The 25,288-nt window shown below is 47.3% G+C and overlaps 1 protein-coding gene across 1 annotated transcript in view; it reads right to left on the reverse strand.

Moving 5' to 3' along the window:
* Window positions 1-25,288, reverse strand: part of lama3 (laminin, alpha 3) — a 511,887-nt gene that overhangs the window by 288,265 nt on the left and 198,334 nt on the right. Inside the window, exons 14-15 of the mRNA XM_070889172.1 lie at window positions 22,623-22,695; window positions 9,307-9,444 (exon numbers count right to left, since the gene is read on the reverse strand). Coding sequence (XP_070745273.1) covers window positions 9,307-9,444; window positions 22,623-22,695 — 211 coding nt within the window. The remainder of the gene's footprint in view (window positions 1-9,306; window positions 9,445-22,622; window positions 22,696-25,288) is intronic.

Below are 25,288 nucleotides of genomic sequence, written 5' to 3' on the forward strand. Positions count from 1 at the left end.
TTCTCTGCCATCATCTGAGTCGTTAATAAATACTGTGAATAGTGGAGGCCACAACATAGAGCCCTGCCGGACACCACGAGTCACCTCCTGCCAATTAGAGTACCTGCCCATAATCCCTAGTGTCGGTCTCCTGCTGCTCAGCCAATTTCCAACCAAGTCAATCATTTTCCCTCAATTCCATCAGCTTCTACCTTAGTTAGAAGTTTCTTATGTGGGACTTTAGTAAATGCCTCTGGAAGTCCCATAAATCATAGAATGTTAGAAATTTACAGCAACAGAAGGAGGTCATTTGGCCCATCGTGTCCGGGCCGGCCGACAAAGAGCCACCCAGCCTAATCCCACTTTCCAGCTCTTGGTTTGTAACCCTGTAGGTTACGGCACTTCAAGTGCATTTCCAAGTACTTTTTAAATGTGGTGAGGGTTTCTGCCTCTACCACCCTTTCAGGCCATGAGTTCCAGACCCCCACCACTCTCTGGGTGAAAATAATCTCCTCAACACCCCTCTAAACCTCCAACCACTTATTTTAAACCAATGCTCCCTGGTTAGTGACTCCTCTGCTAAGGGGAATAGGTCCTTCCTATCCACTCTATCCAGGCCCCTCATAATTTTATACACCTCAATTAGGTCTCCCCTCAGCCTCCTCTGTTTCAAAGAAAACAACCCCTGCCCATTACTTTAACCACCTCTTCAAAAAATTCCATCAGGTTTGTCAGGCATGACCTACCTTTCACAAATATCTGATCAACCGGAAAATTTTCGAGGTGTTCAGTCACCCTATCCTTAATTATAGACTCTAGCAATTTCCCGACAACAGATGTTAGGCTAACTGGTCTATAATTCCCTGGTTCCTGAACCGAGAGAACTTTGGAAGATTATAGTTAGGACATCTGCGATGTGCTCACCTACTTCCTTTAAAACCCTGGCCCTGTGGATTTGTCACTCTTTAGTGCCATTATTTTCTTCATGAGTTATTTTACTTACATTAATTTTATTGAGTCCCTGTACCTGATTTAGTTTCCTTCCGATTTCTGGCATGCTATCCACTCCCACGACTGTAAATACTGAGGCAAAGCAATTATTCAGCATGTCTGCCATTTCCTTATTATATATTGATAATATGACCACTTTCAGTTTTTCAGGGGCCAACATTACTCTTGATGACCCTCTTTTGTCTAATATAATTGTAAAAAAAAATGCTGTTGATTTTGATATCCCTTACAAATTTCCTTTCACACGCCATAATTAAGGGATAGATATTCCTCAGTACATAGTTTTTAATTTGTTTGGGTGAAATACCTTTGGTTCCTTTTTAATAAAGTAATTAAACCCCTTTATCCAAGGGCATTCTGTCACAAAGGGCCCAAGTTTCGCCCTCAGTTGCTCCTGATTTTTTGGAGCAACTGGTGTAGAACGGAGTATCTTAGAAATTCAAATTCTCGGCATTTAGTTTGCTCCAGTTCTAGTCAGTTAGAACAGTTTCACTTTGGAGCAGAATTTTTTTTTCAAAAGGGGGCGTGTCCGGCCACTTACGCCTGTTTTCAAAGTTTCGGCAGTGAAAACTTACTCCAAACTAACTTAGAATGGAGTAAGTGAAGATTTTTGTACGCTCGAAAAAACCTTGTCTACACTTTAGAAAATCAGGCGTAGGTTACAAATCAGGCGTAGGGAATGGGGGGGGGGGTTTAAAGGGAAGTTTACAAACATTAAACACTTCAGTTTTACAAATAAAGAGCCATCATCAATAATAAATGATAAAAACATCAATAAATCAACCAATAAATCAATCCAAAAAAATTAATTAGAAATAATTTTAAAAAATCAAGAAATAAAACATTTTCTACTTACCAACTGCAGCACCGGGAGCCCTCCAACAGCGTGCTGGGATGCCCCCACCCAGTGTGTCTCTGTCAGTGTCTCTACCTCTCTGTCTGTCTGTCTGTCTATGTCTCTCACTCTCTGTCTGTCAGTGTCTGTGTTTCTGACAGCGAGGGGAGGGGGAGGAGGGGGGTAGAGGAAGAGAGGGGGGGCAGGGGGATGGGAGGGGAGGGAGGGAGGCAGAGGGGGAGGGAGGGAAGGGGGAGGGATGGGGAGAAGGGGAAGGGGGGAGGAGGAGAAGGGGAAGGGGGGAGGAGGAGAAGGGGAAGGGGGTGAGGAGAAGGGGAATGGGGGGAGAGGAGAAGGGGAAAGGGGGGGGGGAGAGGAGTAGGGAAAAGGGGGGGGAGAGGAGAAGGGGAAAGAGAAGAGGGGAAAGAGAAGGGAGGGGAAGGAGAAGGGGGGGGAAAGGAAAAGGGGGGGAAGGAGAAGGGGGGAAAGGAGAAGGTGGGAAAAGAGAAGGGGGGAAAGGAGAAGGGGGGGAAAGGAGAAGGGGGGGAAAGGAGAAGGGGGGGAAAGGAGATGGGGGGGGGAAAGGAGAAGGGGCGGGGGAGGATAAACGGGCCGGGCCCGGCCGGGCCCAAGACTTCGGGCAGGGCCGGTCCCCAGCACCAGATTTACAGGTAGGTGGCGTTGGGTCGGGTCGGGTCCGGGATCCGGGGTCGGGAGCGCGGGTCAGGTCGGGGGGAGCGTGGGTCGGGGTGGGGAGCGCCGGGCGGAGGGAGGCGGTCGGGAGCACGGGTTGGGTCGGGGGAGGGGGGAAGGAGGGCGGTCGGGTTGTTTCGGGTAGGGGGGGGGGGAGGGAGGGAGCGCGGGTCGAGTCGGGTCGGGTTGGTTCGGTTCGGGTCGGGGGGGGTGGAGGTGGCAGAGGGAGGTCGGGTCGGGACGGGGACGGGGGGAGGGAGGTCAGGTTGGGTCGGGTCCAGTCCGGGTGGGGAGGGGGGAGGTTGGGAGCATGGGTCGGGTCAGGGGGGTGGTGGGAGGGAGGTCGGTTCGGGTGGGGGGGGGCGTGGGGGGTGCGGGTCGGGTCCAGTCCGGGGTGTCCGGTCGGGTCCGGTCCAGGGGGCGGGGGGGGGAGGGGAAGCGGGAGTCGAGTCGGGTCGGGAGGAAGCAGGAGCTGGCCGTGGGAGGCAGCAATATCCACGCAGCCCCAGTGAGGCCATTCGGTCAGGGCTAGGGGCTGCGTGCTTTGGGCCCCTCCCACACAGTTTTGGGTGCCTGGAGCTACTGCACATGCGCGCCCACTGTAGCGCGCATGTGCAGAGGTCCCGGCTATGTTTTCAGCGCAGGGACCTAGCTCCGCCCCCTTCAGCTCATGCTGCGCCGCGCCCGATTCCAGAGGACCAGCAGGGAGCCGGAGAATCTGTAAGTTTTTTTAGGCGCACTTTGTGGCGCGAAAAACGAGCGTCCAGGTCGGGGCTGCGCCGTTCTAGGCTCGGCCCGAAACTTGGGCCCATAGAAGTATAGAAAATAGGAGCAGGAGTAGGCCATACAGCCCCTCGAGCCTGCTCCGCCATTTGATACGATTGTGGCTGATCTGATCATGGACTCAGGCCCACATCCCTGCCCGCTCCCCATAACCCCTTATTCCCTTATCGGTTAAGATGTAGCATTCAACTGTTTTCTAAATTCCCTTGGATATTAAGGGAATTAAGGGATATGGGGATCGGATGGGAAAGTGGAGTTGAGGTAGAAGATCAGCCATGAACTTATTGAATGGCGGAGCAGACTTGAGAGGCTGAATGGCCTACTCCTGCTCCTGTTTCCTATGTTCTTATGTTATTAATTGATTGCCGGGTCTTCGTCTCCACTGCTCTATCAGAAAATGTATTTCATATCTTGATCGCTCTTTATTGAAAAAGAAAAGAATACTTCCTGATATCAGTTCACAAATCACACTTTTAATAGCAATTATTCTGGAAAGTTGTCCAGTTATTTAAGATGGTAACATATTTATTCTCACTCCACTTCTCATTGGCAGGGATTTAACCCTTACTGGACTGTGAAAGCAGGTGCTGAGTAAATTGGTTACCATAATGTTAACACCAACTTGTATTTCTACAGCACCTTTAACATAGTAAAACGTCCCAAGGCGCTTAACAGCAGCATTATCAAGCAAACTATGATAGCGAACCACATAAGGAGATATTAGGACAGGTCAAAGAGGTAGGTTTTAAGGAGCGTCTTGAAGGAGGAGAGAGAGGTAGAGAGGCGGAGAGGTTTAGGGAGGGAGTTCCCGAGATTAGGGCCCAGGCAACAGAAGGCACGGCCACCGATGGTGGGGTGATTATAATCAGGGGATAAGCAAGAGTCCAGAATTGGAGGAGCGCAGGGATCTCGGAGGGTTGTCGGCAATGCTCCCTTGAACTTTTCTTCGTGCGCGGTGCCTTTAAATTAGCTGCGTGGCTGTGCATGTGTGGTGTCGCTTCCTGCAGCGACACTGGTGAGCAGCCTGCGCAGGACCTCCCGATTGATGCATGATCCCAGGCCCGCACACATTAAGGGTATTGTTGGTCGTAGGGCTGGCGGACAATACAGTGTATATTAACATCTTTAAACTCATCAGTTACCAGGGCGAAAAGGAAATTAAGAATCATGGTAAATTATAGCCCACTGAATACGCCAGCAGAAAACGCATAAAGTCCACACATTTGGGGGCCGAAATTGGTCGTCGCCTGAAACGGAGCGCACGCACCCCATTTTTATGGTTTTTACCGCTGCGGTGGTTGAGGCCGCCTCTTGAGCAAAATTCTGCTCTTGGATTTTTTTCACTCGGATCAGGAAGTCGTTCTTAATGGGGGCAGATGAGCGGCGGTGACAACTCTAGAAGGGCGGAAGTTGCGGGGGGGGGGGGGTATGCTAAGTGGCCGCCACGATGACGTCATCACGGTGCCGTGTCACCACGGCTACCCCCGTCACTTAAAGATCACTGCGCGATCTTTAAGCGTCGATTGACTGGGCCACCCAGGGAAGGTTTCGGCCGGGCCAGTGGCCTGGCATCCAAGAGATGGCAACAAAATAAAACATGGCGGGAGTGGCGGCAGGCCCTCTCCGTGCCACCATTACAGAAGGCCTCACTGGACCACCGCGAAAAAGCTTGTTTTGGCACCGCCGGGCAGGCTGAAGATTTTCACGGCGGAATTTCGCTGTGTGTGGGGGGGTGTGGGGGTAGATCAGTGATGATACACTTAGCATAGATCGACAGCAGCAGCGGAGTGGTAAGGCGGTGGGGGGGGGGGGTGGGGGGGGAGTCACTGCTGGGATAACACAGAAGTGGAATTTTGATAATGGCGGTCATTACACAAAAAGTCGGTGTCACGAGGCCTTAAGGAAAGGGGCAATTTTGGCCCCTTCGGTTTTTAAAGGGCGTATAATAGAGAGAAACGGTTTCCTCTGGTGGGGGGAGTCCAGAACAAGGGGGCATAACCTTAAAATTAGAGCCAGGCCGTTTAGGGGTGATGTCAGGAAGCACTTCTTCACACAAAGGACGGTGGGTATCTGGAACTCTCGCCCTCAAAAAGCTGTTGAGGCTGGGGGTCAATTGCAAATTTGAAAACTGAGATTGATCGATTTTTTAAAGGGAAACATCTCTGCAGCGGAAGAGGCTAAAATTGCTACTCCTATGTCTCAACCACAAATGTTTCTTCCCATTACAGAGTGTGTGGCTCGATGAGTAAATTCAGCTGGAGTACCGCGTGCAGTTCTGGTCGCCGTATTATAGGAAGGACGTGATTGCACAAGAGAGGGTGCAGAGGAGATTTACGAGGATGCTGCCTGGAATGGAGAATCTTAGTTATGAGGACAGATTGGATAGGCTGGGTTTGTTCCCATTGGAACAGAGGAGACCTCATTGAGGTGTACAAAATATTGAGGGGCCTGGATATAGTGGATAGTAAGGGCCTATTTCCATTGGTGGAGGGGTCTATTACGAGGGGGCATAGTTTTAAGGTGGTTGGTGGAAGGTTTAGAGGGGATTTGAGGGGGGGCTCTTTATGCAGAGGGTTGTAGGGATCTGGAACTCGCTGCCTGGCAGAAACCCTCACCACTTTTAAGAGATGGTTGGATGGGCACTTAAAATGCAGTAACCTAGAGCACTTAGGACCTAGAGCTGGTAATTGGGATTAGACTGAATGACCTTTTGTTGGACAGAGCAGATATAATGGTAAGTACTGCAGGGAATAGAATACGGCCAGGGTGATCTCCTGGACTAGTTTCGATCGCCTGGATGGGTCGGAGAGGAATTTTCCCAGATTTTTTCTCCCTAAATTGGCCTGGGTTTTATCTGGTTTTTGCCTCTCCCAGGAGATCACATGGCTCCAGTTGGGGTGGAGTGTAGAGTGTTTCAGTGTAAGGGGTGTCGCAGTTGTGTGAGGCGGACTGGTTGGGCCGGGTGCTCTTTACCTTTCCGCCATTGTTCATTGTTCATAGGTTTATATGTAACCTTTAGGGCTGTTGACCGAGGGCCGTGCGGCTCTTTGTCGGCCGGCATTGACACGATGGGCCGAAATGGCCTCCTTCTACGCTATAAATTTCTATGTTTCTATGTTTTGCAGTGAGTTACAGAACTATACATTCTAGAAATATCTCAGCTTTCGTCCTTGAGCTGTGCTGAGCTTCGCAAACTAATCTAAGCCAGGGGCAGTGATGCGATGTTATATTTAACTTCATCATGTATGACACCCAGGCCCCTGCCACAGTACCGAAACGACTCTCATCAAAGTCACAAATGACATCCTTTGTGACTGTGACAAAGGCAAACTGTCCCTCCTCGTCCTTCTTGACTTGTCTGCAGCCTTTGACACGGTTGATCACGCCATCCTTGTTCAACACCTCTCCACCATCGTCCAGCTGGGTGGGACTGCACTCGCCTGGTTCCATTCTTATCCATCTAATCATAGCCAGAGAATCACCTTTTATTCCCACTCCCACATCCTTACCTCTGGTGTCCCCCAAGGATCTGTCCTTGGCTCCCCTTCTATTTCTCATTTGCATGTTGCCCCTTGGCCCCTCCAAAAACACGTCAGTTTCCACGCTCTACCTCATCACAACTTCTTTCGACCCCTCTAACCGTCTCGAAATTGTCTGACATCCAGTTCTGGGTGAACAGACATTTTCTCCAATTAAAGACCGAAGCCAATGTTTTCAGTGCCCCCCTAAAAACTCCGTTCCCTAGTTACTGACTCTATCCCTCTCTCCAACTTCTGTCAGAGGCTGAACCACACTGTTCACATCCTTGGTGTCATATTTGACCCTGAAATGAGCTTTCAACCACATATCCAGAGCATAACTAAGACCGTCTATTTCCACCTCTGTAATATCGTACGTCCCCACCCCTGCCTCAGCTCATCCGCTGCTGAAGCCCTCATCCATGCCTTTGTTACCTCTAGACGTGACTATTCTAACCCACTCCCGGCTGGCCTCCCACATTCTACCCTACGTGAACTTGAGATCCTCCAAAACTCGGCTGCCCATGTTCTCACTCGCACCAAGTCCCACTCACACATCACCCCTGTGCTCGCTGACCTACATTGGCTCCTAGCTAAGCAATGCCTCGATTTTAAAATTCTCATCCTTGTTTTCAAATCCCTCCATGGCCCTCGCCCCCTCCCTGTCTCTGTAATTCCCTCCAGCCCCACAATCCCCCGAGATATTTGCACTCCTCTAATTCTGCCCTCTTGAGCATCCCTGATTATAATCGCTCCACCATTGGTGGCCGTGCCTTCTGTTGCCTGGGCCCCAAGCTCTGGAATTCCCTGCCTAAACCTCTCCGCCTCTCCAGCAATCTTTCTTCCATTAAGACGCTCCTTAAATCCTACCTCTTTCACCAAGTTTTCTCCTTATATGGCTTGGTGTCAAATTATTTGTCTTATAATACTCTGGTGAAGCACCTTGGGATGTTCTACTATGTTAAAGCTGTTACATAAATACAAGTTGTTGTTGTTATCATCTTTAGGTTAGAGAAGGACAAAGATTTCTATGGATCCGACTCCTGATTGCTAGCTCATGATCTCATTGGTAGGGATTTGTGTGTGTGTGTGTGCACATGTGTATGTGTATGTGTGTGTACATGTCACAAAAGTACTTGAGTGACTGTTAAGCGTTTTCGAATGTCCTGAGGTTATGAAAAGTGCTTTGGAAATAAAGTCTTTCTTTCTTTCTGTCCTCACCCATGTGCACATCCCTGCAAGCAATATGAGAACCCCGGATAATTCTTCCCTTACCAGCCAAGGGCACTGAGGCTAATTTCAGTTAACCTTTGTCTTTATAAGAAAGAATGACTTGCATTTCTATAGCACCTTTCACGACCTCAGGATGCCCCAAAGCGCTTTACAGCCAATGAAGTACTTTTGAAGTGTAGTCACTGTTGCAATGTGGGAAAGGGAGCAGCCAATTTGCGCACAGCAAACTCCCACAAACAGCATTGTGATAATGACCAGATAACCTGTCTTGTTTTAGTGATGTTGGTTGAGCGATAAATATTGGCAAGAACCTTGGGGAGAACTCCCCTGCTCTTCTACAAAATGGGATCATTTACAGCCAGCTGAGAGGGCAGACTGGGCATCGGTTTAACGTCAGATCTGAAAGACAGATGTCCATCTTTGCTGTATCATTCTCTGATTCTACCATGTTTATACTGATAAGCCTATATTAATCCCATTATAATGTTGATTGCCATTTATTAGTTTATATTACCGCCAAAGCAAGCACTCTACTCTGAACTCCTACACGGCAAGCGAGCCCCAGGTGGGCAGAGAAAATGTTTCAAGGTCACCCTCAAAGCCTCCCTGATAAAGTGCAACATCCCCACCGACACCTGGGGGTCCCTGGCCAAAGACCGCCCTACGTGGAGGAAGTGCATCCAGGAGGGCACTGAGCACCTCGAGTCTCGTCGCCGAGAGCTTGCAGAAAGCAAATGCAGGCAGTGGAAGGACCATGCGGCAAACATAAGAACAAAAGAAATAGGAGCAGGAGTAGGCCATACGGCCCCTCGAGCCTGCTCCGCCATTTAATATGATCATGGTCGATCCGATCATGGACTCAGGTCCACTTCCCTGCCTGCTCCCCATAACCCCTTATCCCCTTATCGGTTAAGAAACCAGTCCCACCCTCCCTTTCCTCCAACCACTGTCTGTCCCACCTGTGACAGAGACTGTAATTCCCGTATTGGACTGTTCAGCCACCTGAGTACTCACTGTTAGAGTGGAAGCAAGTCTTCCTCGATCCCGAGGGACTGCCTGTGATGATGATTTGTATGAGTTTTGACCTGTTCCTTTTTATTTAGAACTTGAGAGTTCTGGAGGGGAGTGTTAAAAAATAAATCAAACCTGACACGTAGATTGTGTGAGTGAAAAGTGAAGTGAGAACATTGTTGCGTACAGCTGTAACTAAATACACAGGGCTATTTTCTAACAGTAGTGGTAATTGTTACTTACGCTCGCAGAACGGAAACCGGAAATACCCTGTCGAACAGTGTTCGCAAAAGTAACCTTGAAATCCTCTCCGACACAAACACTGGCCGGTGTTTGGGTCACACACTTGACGTGTCACAGCAGCACTGTAACACTGGCATTCTAAACAAATATGACATGGTATTAAAGCGATGTATACATTGGAGGCGCGGTCTTAAATCACTGAAGGGGAGGGTACAGTAAGCACAGAGCTCTGGTACAGCGTAATCTGTCTTGATACTGGGTTGGGTAAAGGGCTGTGTAATGTGTATGCGCGTGTGAGTATGCTCACAGGGTTTGTGGAGCATTGTGAGTGGCTTAGCCAGTCACATCATGTTCACCAGGCGCAATAAAACCCCAGCCAGTTGAGCCTTGGTCATCTATGATGAAGTAAGTCCTTGTGAGCCTAGTGAATGAACTCGTAATGTGTAGTGTGATTGCTAAACCTTTGTTGATAAACCAACTAGTTTTTAATAACAATGTGTTGTTATGAATTCTTAAGCAAAGAACCCATGAAGCAAATACATTGCAGGCTGTATTAGGCATTATGGGGCAGAACTTCCTCTTCGGGAGCAAGATTGCGCTGGCTAGGTCATAGTTCAAATTTCTGTGCATATTCATTTGCATAGTCACAAACGTAAGCTCTTCAAAGAACCATCGCAATTGGGCAGCGTAATAGAATGTAATCGTTTCTTTTTCTTCCCATTAAATGGTATTCCTTGATGTGTTTAAGAGCGGTAATCCAGTGCAGTTTTATTAATATAGCTGAAAATGGGTTTAATCACCAAAAATAAGCATTATTACTTAGGGTGTCCAGTCCTTCAACTCTGAGTAACCTGATTTAAAATCACTGAAAATAACTTTTAAAAACTATTTGAACTATTTATTATTTTCATTGGTATACACTAGTCAGTTACTTACTAAAGTCAATATTATTTGCTTGAAAAAACTTTTAAAATGTGCCGACTGGTGCCTGTACGCCCCCAAAAAAAAGCTCAATTTTGAAGAACTTTCCCGAACCAGCACAATCAGCGGAATCTTGTGACCGAGGGGTGGGGCCAGTTCTGTGGGCGGGGCCTGTTTCGGGCGAATTGAATCTTGAACCAGCAGAAAAGGTCGCGGAAAATACGAGCGTGCGTGGCTTTGGGCGTAACTCACCGATGTTGGAAATTGACCTGGCTTTTTGTGCTGGTTTGGCCAATTCCGCCCCGATTGCATTGCTATAATGAGCAGAAACAAGCGGGAACCATGCCCCTACAGGCATAACCACAAGATATTGCAACATGGAAACATACTCAAGATCTCTTTCTGACCCCAAGGAAAGCTGAGCAATGCTGCAGGTTGGAAGGGGGTTGGTGGGGGAGAATTGTATCTGATCACTATGGAGCTGATAATATGGTCCCTGTGCATTGCAGCCAATGCCATTCAGGCAGGCAAATGTCACCAAGTAACACAAGGTCAACTCATTTGATTATTTTCCTGGCGTTCTTGGTGGTTTACTGGACGTGCCAGGGGTTAGAGCGGCAATTTCAGGACCAGCAGTTGGTAAAGAGCTGCTGCCTGTCCCTCAGAAGCCAGCCGATTTTCAGGGGAAGGGTGCAGGAGAGAGGGGGAAAATAACAGGAGAAAAGACCGGCCAGAAGGAATTTTACGAGGGCTCCTCTTCAGCTTCTCCTAACAATGCGTGCTGTGCAAACAGAGAACTGCTCAACATTATTCGGCACAATATCATTAGAAATAGTAAACAGATGAAACATTCCCACTACCTTTATGGTACTGACCCACACAAAGTAATTACAGGAAATCTTTGCCTGCAACCTATTAACATTGTTCAAACGTGTTCACGTATTTTCCACGAATGATATCTTCAGGGTCCTAGCAGGACACATTCCATGAAGCATTTGATCATTGCCATGTTTTACATAGAATTTATAACACAGAAACAGGCCATCGAGCCCAAGAGGTCCATGCCGGTGTTTATGCTCCAGAGGCATCCCCTTCCATCGTAATTCAGTCCACCATACTGGCACAGAATCATAGAATCATAGAAGTTTACAGCACGGAAGGAGGCCATTTCGGCCCATCGTGTCTGTGCCGGCCGACAATGAGCTATCCAGCCTAATCCCACTTTCCAGCTCTTGGTCCATAGCCCTGTAGATTATGGCATGTCGTGAATGTGCAGGTACTTTTTAAATGTGGTGAGGGTTTCTGCCTCTACCACCCTTTCAGGCAGTGAGTTCCAGACCCCCACCGCCCTCTGGTTGAAGAAATTTCCCCTCAAATCCCCTCTAAACCTCCTTCCAGTTACTTTAAATCTATGTCCCCTGGTTATTGACCCCTCTGCCAAGGGAAATAGGTCCTTCCTATCCACTTTATCTAGGCCTCGCATAATTTTATACACCTCAATAAGGTCTCCCCTCAGCCTCCTCTGTTCCAAAGAAAACAAACCCAGCCTATCCAATCTTTCCTCAAAGCTAAAATTCTCCATTCCAGGCAACATCCTCGTAAATCTCCTCCGTAGTATCTCCAAATTTGCGGATGACACTAAGTTGGGTGGCAGTGTGAGCTGCGAGGAGGATGCTGTGAGGCTGCAGAGTGACTTGGATAGGTTAGGTGAGTGGGCAAATGCATGGCAGATGAAGAATAATGTGGATAAATGCGAGGTTATCCACTTTGGTGGTAAAAACAGAGAGACAGACTATTATCTGAATGGTGACAGATTAGGAAAAGGGGAGGTGCAACGAGACCTGGGTGTCATGGTACATCGGTCATTGAAGGTTGGCATGCAGGTACAGCAGGCGGTCAAGAAAGCAAATGGCATGTTGGCCTTCATAGCGAGGGGATTTGAGTACAGGGGCAAGGAGGTGTTGCTACAGTTGTACAGGGCCTTGGTGAGGCCACACCTGGAGTATTGTGCACAGTTTTGGTCTCCTAACTTGAGGAAGGACATTCTTGCTTTTGAGGGAGTGCAGCGAAGGTTCACCAGACTGATTCCTGGGATGGCGGGACTGACATATCAAGAAAGACTGGATCAACTGGGCTTGTATTCACTGGAGTTCAGAAGAATGAGAGGGGATCTCATAGAAACGTTTAAAATTCTGACGGGTTTAGACAGGTTAAATGCAGGAAGAATGTTCCCAATGTTGGGGAAGTCCAGAACCAGGGGTCACAGTCTAAGGATAAGGGGTAAGCCATTTAGGACCGAGATGAGGAGAAACTTCTTCACCCAGAGAGTGGTGAACCTGTGGAATTCTCTACCACAGAAAGTTGTTGAGGCCAATTCACTAAATATATTCAAAAAGGAGTTAGATGTAGTCCTTACTACTAGGGGGATCAAGGGGTATGGCGAGAAAGCAGGAATGGGGTAATGAAGTTGCATGTTCAGCCATGAACTCATTGAATGGCGGTGCAGGCTCGAAGGGCCGAATGGCCTACTCCTGCACCTATTTTCTATGTCTATGTTTCTATGTACCCTCTCCGCATTACAGTGCAATCACATATTTCCTGTAATGTGGTGACCAGAACTGCACAGAGTACTCTAGCTGTGGCCGAACTAGTGTTTTATACAGTTCAAGCATAACCTCCCTGCTCTTGTATTCTCATAATCATAGGCAGTCTCTCGGAATCGAGGAAGACTTGCTTCCACACTAAAAATGAGTCCTTAGGTGGCTGAACAGTCCAATATCACAGGTGGGACAGATAGTCATTGAGGGAAAGGGAGAGTGGGACAGGTTTGCCGCACGCTCTTTCAGCTGCCTGCACTTGATTTCTGCATGCTCTCGGTGATGAGACTCGAGGTGCTCATCGCACTCCTGGATGCACTTAGAAACATAGAAACATAGAAAATAGGTGCAGGAGTAGGCCATTCGGCCCTTCGAGCCTGCACCACCATTCAATATGATCATACTGATCAAGCAACTTCAGTACCCCATTCCTGCTTTCTCTCCATACCCCTTGATCTCTTTAGCTGTAAGTGGAAGGGCCACATCTAACTCCCTTTTGAATATATCTAACGAACTGGCGTCAACAACTTTCTGTGGTAGAGAATTCCACAGGTTCACAATTCTCTGAGTGAAGAAGTTTCTCCTCATTTCGGTCCTAAATGGCTTACCCCTTATCCTTAGACTGTGACCCCTGGTTCTGGACTTCCCCAACATCGGGAACATTCTTCCTGCATCTAACCTGTCCAATCCCATCAGAATTTTAAATGTTTCTATGAGGTCCCCTCTCATTCTTCTAAATTCCAGTGAATATAAGCCTAGTCGATCCAGTCTTCCTTCATATGTCAGTCCTGCCATCCCGGGAATCAGTCTGGTGAACCTTCGCTGCACTCCCTCAATAGCAAGAATGTCCTTCCTCAGATTAGGAGACCAAAACTGTACACAATACTCCAGGTGTGGCCTCACCAAGGCCCTGTACAACTACAGTAAGACCTCCCTGCTCCTATACTCAAATCCTCTTGCTATGAAGGCCAACATACTATTTGCCTTCTTCACCGCCTGCTGTACCTGAATGCCAACTTTCAATGGCTGATGAACCATAACACCCAGGTCTCGTTGCACTTCCCCTTTTCCTAATCTGTCACCATTCAGATAATATTCTCCATTTAAGGTGGTCTTTGGCCAGCTATGCCTTGGCTAATAAAGGCATGTTTGCTTCTTTCTGTAATTTTCAATCCTGTTTCTAATCCTATTGTTTAAGGAGTAAATAGAGGCACTATCAACTGGCTTTTTCTAAGCGTGATATACATATGCATTATCTGTTGGGATAAGAATTCTTTTGATCGCTAGGCTTAGTTGATAAGAAGTGTTGGATGTCACCTCCCAGCATTCAGTTAGCAAACAACTTTGACAGAGAGACAGTAACTAATCATTTCCCTGCCTTCGTGTCTGGGAAAGAGGGATGCGTGGCACAACAGAGAGGGAAGGGCACAGAACAGGGCTGCTTTTAGTTACGTGAACAAAAGGGGCGGCGAGCGGCCTCGAGAGCAGCGTGGCAGCCCCTACCGGCGTGAGAACACCAGCGGCAGGTCGGGGCCATAAAAGGGGCGGCGAGCGGCCTCGGGAGCGGCGTGGAGGCATACTGCTTCAGGGAGCACAGCGCGAGCTGGTGCAGGAGAGCAACGGCAGCGAAGAGTGACGTCATCAAGGTCCAGGTCGGTGATTGGAGCGTGGGCAGGTACAGCAGGAGCGGCGAGGTCGGGGGCAAAGGAGCGGCGAGAGATTGCAGAGGGGCGTGATCGGGGCCCGGGAGAGGCGAGGGCCCAGGGGCCCAGGAGAGGCGAGGGCCCAGGGGCAGCACGGGCCCAGCCCACACTGTGCGATATGTGCGCGCACTGGGTCCGTGCAGCAGAGCTGGTCTCCAGTCGTCCTGGTTAACCCTTGCCACTGGGCCAAGGCCTCGCTCTGTCAAGCCCCGTGTGGTGGCTGGTGTGTAACGGTCACCCCACGTTAAAAAAATCCACCCACAGGCATCTTCCACCCTTCAACATGTAGTTCGGGATCTGGAATATTAGGTCCTTCATTGAAACACCTGTGAACTCATCCCTTTTTTTGGCGTGAAAGCAAGTCATCCTCGATACGAGGGACCGCCTATGATGATGATGATGATGATGATGAACACGTCAGAATAAAAAGAAAAGAACATTTAAAACAAACATACAGCTCTGGGCACCTGCGCAACACTATCAGAAAAGGCACAAGTCACTGATCTGGAAAGCACTGCCTGAAAGGGCGGTGGAAGCAGATTGAATAGGAACTTTCAAAAGGGAATTTGATATACAGGTTGAACCTCCCTTATCCAGAACCCTCGGGACTTGGCCTGTTCTGGATAAGGGATTTTTCTGGATGAGGGGTTGTCACGTTAAATTGGATGGTAGAGATACTGAGCAAGGGAATATCGGAGCTGGCTGGCTTCGGGCTGGGAGTACGTCAGAGAGATCATGGGGTGGGCAGGGAGGGGGGGGTGGGGTGGATCGCGGGGTCAGGCCAGCGATTGCAGGAGTCGGCAGCGAGGAAGGATTTCAATTTGGTCATGTCGGAGTTCTGTATATGTGCCATCCGGTGGCCGGGAATGGTTCCAGATGAGGGGTGGTTCTGGATAAGGGAGTTCAGGATAAGGGAACATAACATAAGAACATAAGAAATAAGAACAGGAGTCAGCCATACGGCCCCTCGAGCCTGCTCTGCCATTCAATAAGATCATGGCTGATCTGATCATGGACTCAGCTCCACTTCCCTGCCCGCTCCCCATAACCCCTTATTCACTTATCATTTAAGAAACTGTCTATTTCTGTCTCAAATTTATTCAATATTCCAGCTTCCACAGCTCTCTGAGGCAGCAAATTCCACAGATTTACAATCCTCTGAGAGAAGAAATTCCTCCTCATCTCAGTTTTAAATGGGCGACCCCTTATTCTAAGATCATGACCTCTAGTTCTAGTCTCCCCCATCAGTGGAAACATCCTCTCTGCATCCATCTTGTCAAGCCCCCTTATAACCTTATATATTTTGATAAGATCACCTCTCATTCTTCTGAATTCCAATGAGTACAGGCTCAACCTACACAACCTTTCCTCATAAGTCAACCCCCTCATCCCCGGAATCAACCGAGTGAACCTTCTCTGAACTGCCTCCAAAGCAAGTATATCCTTTCGTAAATATGGAAACCAAAACTGCACGCAGTATTCCAGGTGTGGCCTCACCAATACCCTGTATAACTGTAGCAAGACTTCCATCTTTTATACTCCATCCCCTTTGCAATAGAGGCCAAGATACCATTGGCCTTCCTGATCACTTGCTGTACCTGCATACTGTCCTTTTGTGTTTCATGCACAAGTACCCCCAGGTCCCGCTGTACTGTTGCACTTTGCAATCTTTCTCCATTTGAATAATAACTTGCTCTTTGATTTTTTCTACCAAAGTGCATGACCTCACACCTTCCAACATTATATTCCATCTGCCAAATTTTTGCCCACTCATTTAGCCTGTCTATATCCTTTTGCAGATTTTTTGTGTCCTCCTCAAACATTGTTTTTCCTCCCATCTTTGTATCGTCAGCAAACTTGGCTACGTTACACTCAGTCCCTTCTTCCAAGTCGTTAATATAGATTGTAAATAGTTGCGGGTCCAGCACTGATCCCTGCGGCACCTCACTAGTTACTGATTGCCAACCAGAGAATGAACCATTTATCCCGACTCTCTGTTCTCTGTTAGTTAGCCAATACTCTATCCATGTAATATATTACCCCCAACCACGTGAACTCTTATCTTGTGCAGTAACCTTTTATGTGGCACCTTGTCAAATACTTTCTGGAAGTCCAAATACACCACATCCACTGGTTCCCCTTTATCCACCCTGTTCGTTACATTCTCAAAGAACTCCAGCAAATTTATCGAACATGACTTCCCCTTCATAAATCTATTCTGACTCTGCCTGACTGAATTTTGCTTTTCCAAATGTCCTGCTACTGCTTCTTTAATAATGGACTCCAACATTTTCCCAACCACAGATATTAGGCTAACTGGTCTATAGTTTCCTGCTTTTTGTCTGCCTCTTTTTTTAAATAGAGGCATTACATTTGCAGTTTTCAAATCTGCTGGGATCTCCCCAGAATCCAGGGAATCTTGGTAAATTACAACCAATGCATCCACAATCCCTGCCGCTACTTCTCTGAATACCCTAGGATGCAAGCCATCAGGTCCAGGGGATTTATCTGCCTTTAGTCCCATTATCTTACTGAGTACCACCTTCTTAGTGATTGTGATTGTGTTAAATTCCTCGCCTTCTATACATAGAAAACATAGAAAACATAGAAAATAGGTGCAGGAGTAGGCCATTCGGCCCTTCGAGCCTGCACCACCATTCAATATGATCATGGCTGATCATGCATTTCAGTACCTCATTCCTGCTTTCTCTCCATACCCCTTGATCCCTTTAGCCGTAAGGGCCACATCTAACTCCCTTTTGAATATATCTAATGAACTGACCCCAACAACTTTCTGTGGTAGAGGATTCCACAGGTTAACAACTCTCTGAGTGAAGAAGTTTCTCCTCAGCTCAGTCCTAAATGGCTTACCCCTTACCCCAGACTGTGACCCTTGGTTCTGGACTTCCCCAACAGCGGGAACATTCTTCCTGCATCTAACCTGTCCAATCCCATCAGAATTTTATATGTTTCTATGAGATCCCCTCTCATTCTTCTAAATTCCATTGAATACAAGCCCAGTCGATCCAGTCTTTCTTCAAATGTCAGTCCTGTCATCCGGGAATCAGTCTGGTGAACCTTTGCTGCACTCCCTCAATAGCAATAATGTCCTTCCTCAGATTAGGAGACTAAAGCTATACACAATATTCAAGGTGTGGCCTCACCAAGGCCCTGTACAACCGTAGTAAGACCTCCCTGCTCCTATACTCGAAACCTCTCGCTATGAAGGCCAACATGCCATTTGCTTTCTTTACTGCCTGCTGCACCTGTATGCCAACCTTTAATGATTGATGTACCATGACACCCAGGTCTCGTTGCACCTCCCCCTTTACCAATCTGTCACCATTCAGATAATAAGCAGCCCTCCTGTTTTTACCACCAAAGTGGATAACCTCACATTTATCTACATTATACTGCATCTGCCATTTATTTGCCCACTCACCTAACCTGTCCAAGTCACCCTGCAGCCTCTTAGCATTCTCTTCACAGTTCACACTACCACCCAGCTTAGTGTCATCTGCACACTTGGAGATATTACAGTCAATTCCTTCGTCTAAATCATTAATGTATATTGTAAATAGCTAGGGTCCCAGCACTGATCCTTGCGGTACCCTACTAGTCACTGCCTGCCCCTTGACTATCCACTGTTGGAATATTGTTAGTGTCCTCGACCGTAAAGACTGATACAAAATATTTGTTCAGAGTTTCTGCCATCTCCATGTTCCCCATTACTAATTCCCCGGTCTCGTCCTCTAAGATACCAACATTTACTTTAGCCACTCTTTTCCTTTTCATATATCTATAGAAACTCTTGCTATCTGTCTTTATATTTTGTGCTAGTTTACTTTCATAGTCTATCTTCCCTTTCTTAATCATTTTTTTAGTCGTTCTTTTCTGGCTTTTAAAAGCTTCCCAGTCTTCTGTCCTCCCACTAGTTTTGGCCACTTTGTATGCCCTTGTTTTCAATTTGACACCATCACTTATTTCTTCAGTTAGTCAAGGATGGTTATCTTTTCTCTTACATCCTTTCTTCCTCACTGGAATATATTTTTCTTGAGAGTTGTGAAATATCTCCTTAAATGTATACCAGTGTTCATCAACCGTCCTACACTTCAATCTATTTTCCCAGTCCACTTTAGCCAACTCAGCCCTCATACCTTCATAGTCTCCTTTATTTAAGCTTAGTACGCTGGTTAGAGATCCAACTTTCTCACCCTCCATCTGAATTTGAAATTCAACCATGCTCTGATCACTCATTCCGAGGGGATCCTTTACTAGGAGATTGTTTATTAATCCTGTCTCATTGCACAGGACCAGATCTAAGATAGCCTGCCCCCTGGTTGGTTCCGTTACATACTGCTGAAGGAACCCGTCCCTAATGCACTCTGTGAACTCTTCCTTAAGGCTACCCTGATCAATTTGATTTGTCCAATCAATATGGAGGTTAAAATCACCCATGATTATTGCTGTTTCCTTTTTACAAGGCCCCACTATTTCCTAGTTTATGGTCTGACCAACAGAGTTGCTACTGTTAGGGGGCCGATAGTCTGCGCCCACCAGTGACTTTTTTCCCTTATTGTTCCTTATCTCCACCCAGGAGGTTCAACCTTGAAAAGGAAACATTTTCTAGGCTATGGGAAAGAGCAGGGGGATTCGGACTAATTGGAAAGCTCCTTCAAAGAGCTGGCACAGGCTTGATGGGCTGAAAGGCCTCCTTCTGTGCTGTATCATTCTACGGTTCTATGAAATACATCTAGTTCATATATTACAGCACTAATAATTAACCTGAAAACCATGGCCAGTCATATGAACTGATTTATGAGACTTTAACAATTACAAAAGAATGCCAACGGTAATACACTGACATTACAGAGCAGTGACAAGTTAATGGTTCCGACATAACCCTTCTTCAGAACATCAACTCGTCAGTTCACTCCACGGATGCTGTCTGACTTGCTGAGTATTTCCAGCATTTGCTTGTTTTTGTTTCCGACTTCCAGCCTCTACATTTCATTTTTTGTTACATTAATGAGCCCCCTCATCACTGAAACATAGAAACATAGAAAATAGGTGCAGGAGTAGGCCATTCGGCCCTTCGAGCCTGCACCACCATTCAATAAGATCATGGTTTATCATTCACCTCAGTACCCCTTTCCTGCTTTCGCTCCATACCCCTTGACCCCTTTAGCCGTAAGGGCCGTATCTAACTCCCTCTTGAATATATCCAATGAACTGACATCAACAATTCTCTGCGGTAGGGAATTCCACACGTTAACAACATTCTGCGTGAAGAAGTTTCTCCTCATCTCAGTCCTAAATGGCTTACCCCTTATCCTTAGACTGTGCCCCCTGGTTCTGGACTTCCCCAACATCGGGAACATTCTTCCAGCATCTAACCTGTCCAATCCTGTCATAATTTTATATGTTTCTATGAGATCCCCTCTCATCCTTCTAAACTCCAGTGAATACAGGCCCAGTTGATCCAGTCTTTCTTCATATGTCAGTCCTGCCATCCCGGAAATCAGTCTGGTGAACCTTTGCTGCACTCCCTCAATAGCAAGAACGTCCTTCCTGAGATTAGGAGACCAAAACTGAACACAATATTCCAGGAAGCAAGTCTTCCTCGATTTCGAGGGACTGCCTGTGATGATGATGAGTGTCTCATTCTCGGTATCATCATGGTGAACCTACACTGAATGCTCTTCACGGCGTTAATGTACAATGTGGAGCCTAAAATTGCACACAATACACCAACCATGACCTTGTACAAATTGATTGTGAGATCCTGCCCTTGTATTCAATGTCACTATAAGTCCCAAATAAAACATGCACAATAGGAATACTATTTAATGAAGTGTTTCATATTGTTTGATTATTAATATTAGACATGTCGTGAGACTCAGTATGGAATTAATTTTTTAAAAATCAAAAATTTCAACATGTAATTCTCCGTTTCCCCCAATGGAGCTCAATGTGGAATGTGATCAGCTGAAATGGTAACAGGAAGAGACCATTTAGCCCCTCGAGCCTGTTCCGCCATTTAATTAGATCACGACTGATCTGCATCTCAACTCCATTTACCCACCTTGGTTCCATAACCCTTAATACCCTTACCCAACAAAAATCTAGCAGTTTTGACATTTTCAATTGACGCCCCCCCCTCCTCCAGCCTCAACAGCTTTTGTGGGGGAGAGAGTTCCAGATTCCCACCGCCCTTTGTGTATAGAAGTGCTTCCTGATATCACCCCTGAACGGCCTGGCTCTAATTTTAAGGTTATGCCCCCTTGTTCTGGACTTCCCCCTACCAGAGGAAATAGTTTTGCTCTGTCGGCTAAATATCTATCTAAATAGCTAATGCAACTACTTTGCAACTGAATACTTTTTTGGATGTGCATATACTCACGTTGACAATAATTTCCAAAGTGTCCTGCGGCACAGTGATTACAGTAGGGACCGGTGTAGTGAGGTTTACAATCACAGCGCTGAGTGTAAGGATCCACGTAACAAGTACTCGCTACTGTACCCTGCACATTACATTTACAATCTGTAAGGGAACAAAAGCAAATGACTGGAAAATCAATACTTCAGGACCGAAGCAGAACTGCCTATCCGAGCACATTGACAGTTTCCACTCCAATGTATTTTACTACATTCATTATAGTATTAACAGCACAAAGTTTTATTTGTTAATTTGTCGGTTCTAATGCCCCTTTAATGGGCTCAAATTTCCCCAAGAGTTGCCCCGTTTTTTTTGGAGTAAGTAGCTTTTTTTGGAATAAATTAAAAATTGCAAATTTCCCCATTTAACTTGCTCCAGTGTAAGTCAGTTAGTTAGGTTTTTTTCTAGTTTAGTTTGTTCTCTCCAAAAGCGGGTGTGACAAACCACTTACGCCTCTTCTGGCCAGAGAAGCAAATTTGGCCAGCTGAAAGTTACTCCAAACTAACTTAGGCCAGTGTATGTGGCCACTTTTGTAGGCACAGAAAAACCTTACCTACATTTAAGAAATCAGCGCAGGTAGCCAAAGATAGGGGGGGGGCGGGGCTGCGGGGGTGTGGGGAGGCAGGGGGCGGGGGGAGGTGAGTTAGAGGATTCTAAAGCACTAAAGACCTTCACAATATCAGCACAACATCACAACATCTTCAGCACAACAGCTACACATCATCAACAATAAATGAAAGATAAATGAGCTACTGAAAATAGAGCAGTCCTACCTTGCCGACTGCAGAACGCACTGGCTATCCCGCCCGCCAGGGCTAGGGGCGGCAGGCATGCATGATTGTAGGGGTGAGGGATTTTTACTTTTTAAAGTTGTCCCTAAATGTTGCATGGTCCTAATGGGGTATGATTCAGTTTTAATGCAAAATATCTTTTATTGGATATTTTACAGTGCACTTCAATGACAACAACAACAACAATAACAGCAACAACAGCAAAGAAAGGCTGCACCCATCCCTCACTCACATCTTGGGGAAAGTGCACTTCCTTTATAGGGTCGGTGATGGTGGTGAGGGGGGTTGGAGGCCCGGCTTGGGTCTGACCGGTGGCTGGTGCATGGATTGAAGTGGGAGTGGCATTTGAATTTCCGGCCTTTGTGCCCTTATTGCAGAAGCTAGCTCCCTCATGGCATCTGCCATAGTTTGCACACCCTCTGAAATGCCCGCCCTCACTTCCCGTCTCAGTGCTGAGGTTTCACCCGACAATGTCGCTACTTCATCACGCACCCCACTGACGGCCGCCATGAGTGATCTTGTGAGGGCATTGGTGTCCTCACCCAATGACAGAACCTGATTAACCTCTACTGAGGGCTGCCTCTCAGGAGAGACTGGTCGGCTTCTCCTTCCCCTCGCCATGGGTGTACCTAGTGGCACCCCTCCAGTGTGAGGCACAGGCTGGGACGGTGGGGGACTGGGTGTCCCAAGATGCATTTCAGAGCCGCCAATGGGACTGGCGACCTCGGAAGGTGTGAACCCATGGAATGTTGCCGAGGAGCTCATGGAGGTTTCTGGCAGTGTGATGCCCTGTACTATGGACTGATCCATATCGCGGTCAGCATTCTCCCTGGGACACATTTCCATGGACCCCTCCTCCTCCCACCCGCCTTGGTCTGGAGCGCACGCATCTGGATCTTCTGGTGGATCTTCAGGATGTTGAGAAGCGTCTTCTTCTTCTGAAAAAAAAAACACAACAGTCAAATGGTTAGCAGCACAGGAGGGGGCAGGATGGGTGGCATGAGTGGTCTGATGCGTAGCAGGCCAGCCAACAGGTTGACTTGAAGGGCGACTATGCATTTTAATGACTCACCCTCACCCTCGCGTGTGGATCCAGCTTGTGCAGAGCTGATTGTTTTTCTGCCGGTGCGACTCAGCAAGGCAGCAACCCTCTGTTCCAGGGGTGACAGCTGGTGCAGATTTGGCGGACCTCCTCCTGTTCTATGTCTTTCCCTTTTGTTGTGGGCCAATTTCTTCTGCAAAGATGAAAATATTAATTTTCAGACATGGTGAGCTTCTGATGGGTGGGACACATACAGATGGTCACATTTTCCACTGCAATTCAATGTAAAGATGAAGATATTACTTACACTCACTACGTGACCAACGTCCTGCCATTTCTTCTTGCACTGGCTTCCAGATCTTGTGGTATTGACCCCTGCAACTAGGTTCCATGTTCTTCTCATTTCCTTGGGTGAAACTTTTGACGGACCACTCTTGCTGATATCCAGTTACAGCCATTTCTCCTCAATAACAGTCACTAGTTTCTCCACTTCCTCATGGAGGAAATTCTTTGTTCGTCTTGCGCGCTCTTGCCCCATTCGTGTATTGGACTCACACTCAGGTAATGTTCAAAAATCACAATTCTCACCTTTCTTCCACCTATCCAGCACTCCGTTCCACTCCCTTAGCCACACAAAAATCAATATTTAGACCTTACCTTTATATATGGTCCATTGCCAATAAAACTTAGGACGCTCTCCCTTTAACTGGCCGATTGCCAAGCTTCCTGCTCCACTGCGCATGCGCGCACGCTGAAATGCGCATTGCGCATGCGCGCATGCTTAAACGGGCATGCGTCCCCCTGCTGGCACTCCACAAGATGCTGGGCCCAAGCCCCGACCCCCCCCCCCGCCGGCTGCGCTAAGCAAGCGCGGCTGAAGCTCTGCCCCCCCCACAGGCTCTGCAGAGCCACGCCGATGGATCCGGACGACGAAGGAGCGGCCAAATTAACAGGTACATTTTTGGCGCTTTTTTTGCCCCAAAAAGTCGGCGTGCCACCCCTAACTACCCCGCTCTAGGCGGCTGGAGAAATTTGGGCCCAATAAGGGGGCACTCGGCTTTATAGTTTAATTTAAATAATTATAGTATTAACTGCATAGGGCTTCACAGAGAGGCCCAGGATCGCAGGTTTCCGAACCTCCCGGACCACCAGGTAAGTTCGTAAAGGTCGGGGGCATCCACCTAGGGGGGAACCTCCAACTCAATTTCTGCACCAATAAGTCCCTAATCTCCACATTGCATCTAAAAAAGAGTATTTTTTAGTTTCGGCTACCTTCTAAGGTTTCTCATTGTTCTTTTCCCCCAGGATCGAAGAAACAAAAATGGTGCTGCATTAGAGAATGGTTAACAACTCGATACTTCACAGATTGCTATTAGAAGAAATCTCGTACAAAAAACAATTATATCTTTGTCCTCCTGACAAGAATATCTTAGAATCATAGAATGGTTACAGCGCAGGAGGCCATTCGGCCCGTCGAGCCCGTGCTGGCTCTCTGCAAGAGCACTTCCGCCAGTCCCACTCCCCCGCCCTTTCCCCGTAGCCCTGCTAATTTTTTTCCTTCAGGTAGAGTTTAACCTCGGTAATGGGGAAGCTTTTAGAAATAGTGATTAGGGACAAAACTAACAGTCACTTGGACAAGTGTGGATGAATTAAGCAAAGCCAGCACGGATTTGTTAAAGGCAAACCGTGTTTAACCAACTTGATCGAGTTTTTTGATGAGGTAACAGAGAGGGTTGATGAGGGTAATGCGGTTGACATAGTGTACATGGATTTCCAAAAGGCATTCGAAAGAAGTGCCACATAATAGGCTTGCCAGCAAAATTGAAGCCCATGGAATGAAAGGGACAGTGGCAGCCTGGATACATAATTGGCTAAGTGACAGGAAACAGAGAGCAGTGGTGAACGGTTATTTTTCGGACTGGAGGAAGGTGTTCCCCAGGGGTCGGTACTGGGACCACTGCTTTTCTTGATATATATTAATGACTTGGACGTGGGTGTACAGGGCACAATTTCTTGGAAGTACAGTGAACAGTGAGGAGGGTAGTGAAAGACTTCAGAAAGAGATAGACAGGCTGGTGGAATGGGCAGACACGTGGCAGATGAAATTTAACACAGAAAAGTGTGAAGTGATGCATTTTGGTACAAAGAATGAGGAGAGGCAATGTAAACTAAATGGTACAATCCTAAGGGAGGTGTATGAACAGAGAGACCTGGAGGTATCATTGAAATCATTGAAGATGGCAGGGCAGGTTGAGAAAGCGGTTAAAAAGGCTTACGGGTTCCTGGGCTTCATGGATAGAGGTATAGAGTAGAAAAATGTGGAAGTTATGATGAACCTGTATAAAACACTGGTTCGGCCCCAACTGGAGTATTGTGTCCAATTCTGGGCACCGCACTTTAGGAAGGATGTGAAGGCCTTAGAGAGGGCGTAGAAAAGATTTACGAGAATGGTTCCAGGGATGAGGGACTTCAGTTATGTGGATAGACTG

Source organism: Pristiophorus japonicus, chromosome 1, assembly GCF_044704955.1.
Source record: "Pristiophorus japonicus isolate sPriJap1 chromosome 1, sPriJap1.hap1, whole genome shotgun sequence".
Taxonomy (NCBI): domain Eukaryota; kingdom Metazoa; phylum Chordata; class Chondrichthyes; family Pristiophoridae; genus Pristiophorus; species Pristiophorus japonicus.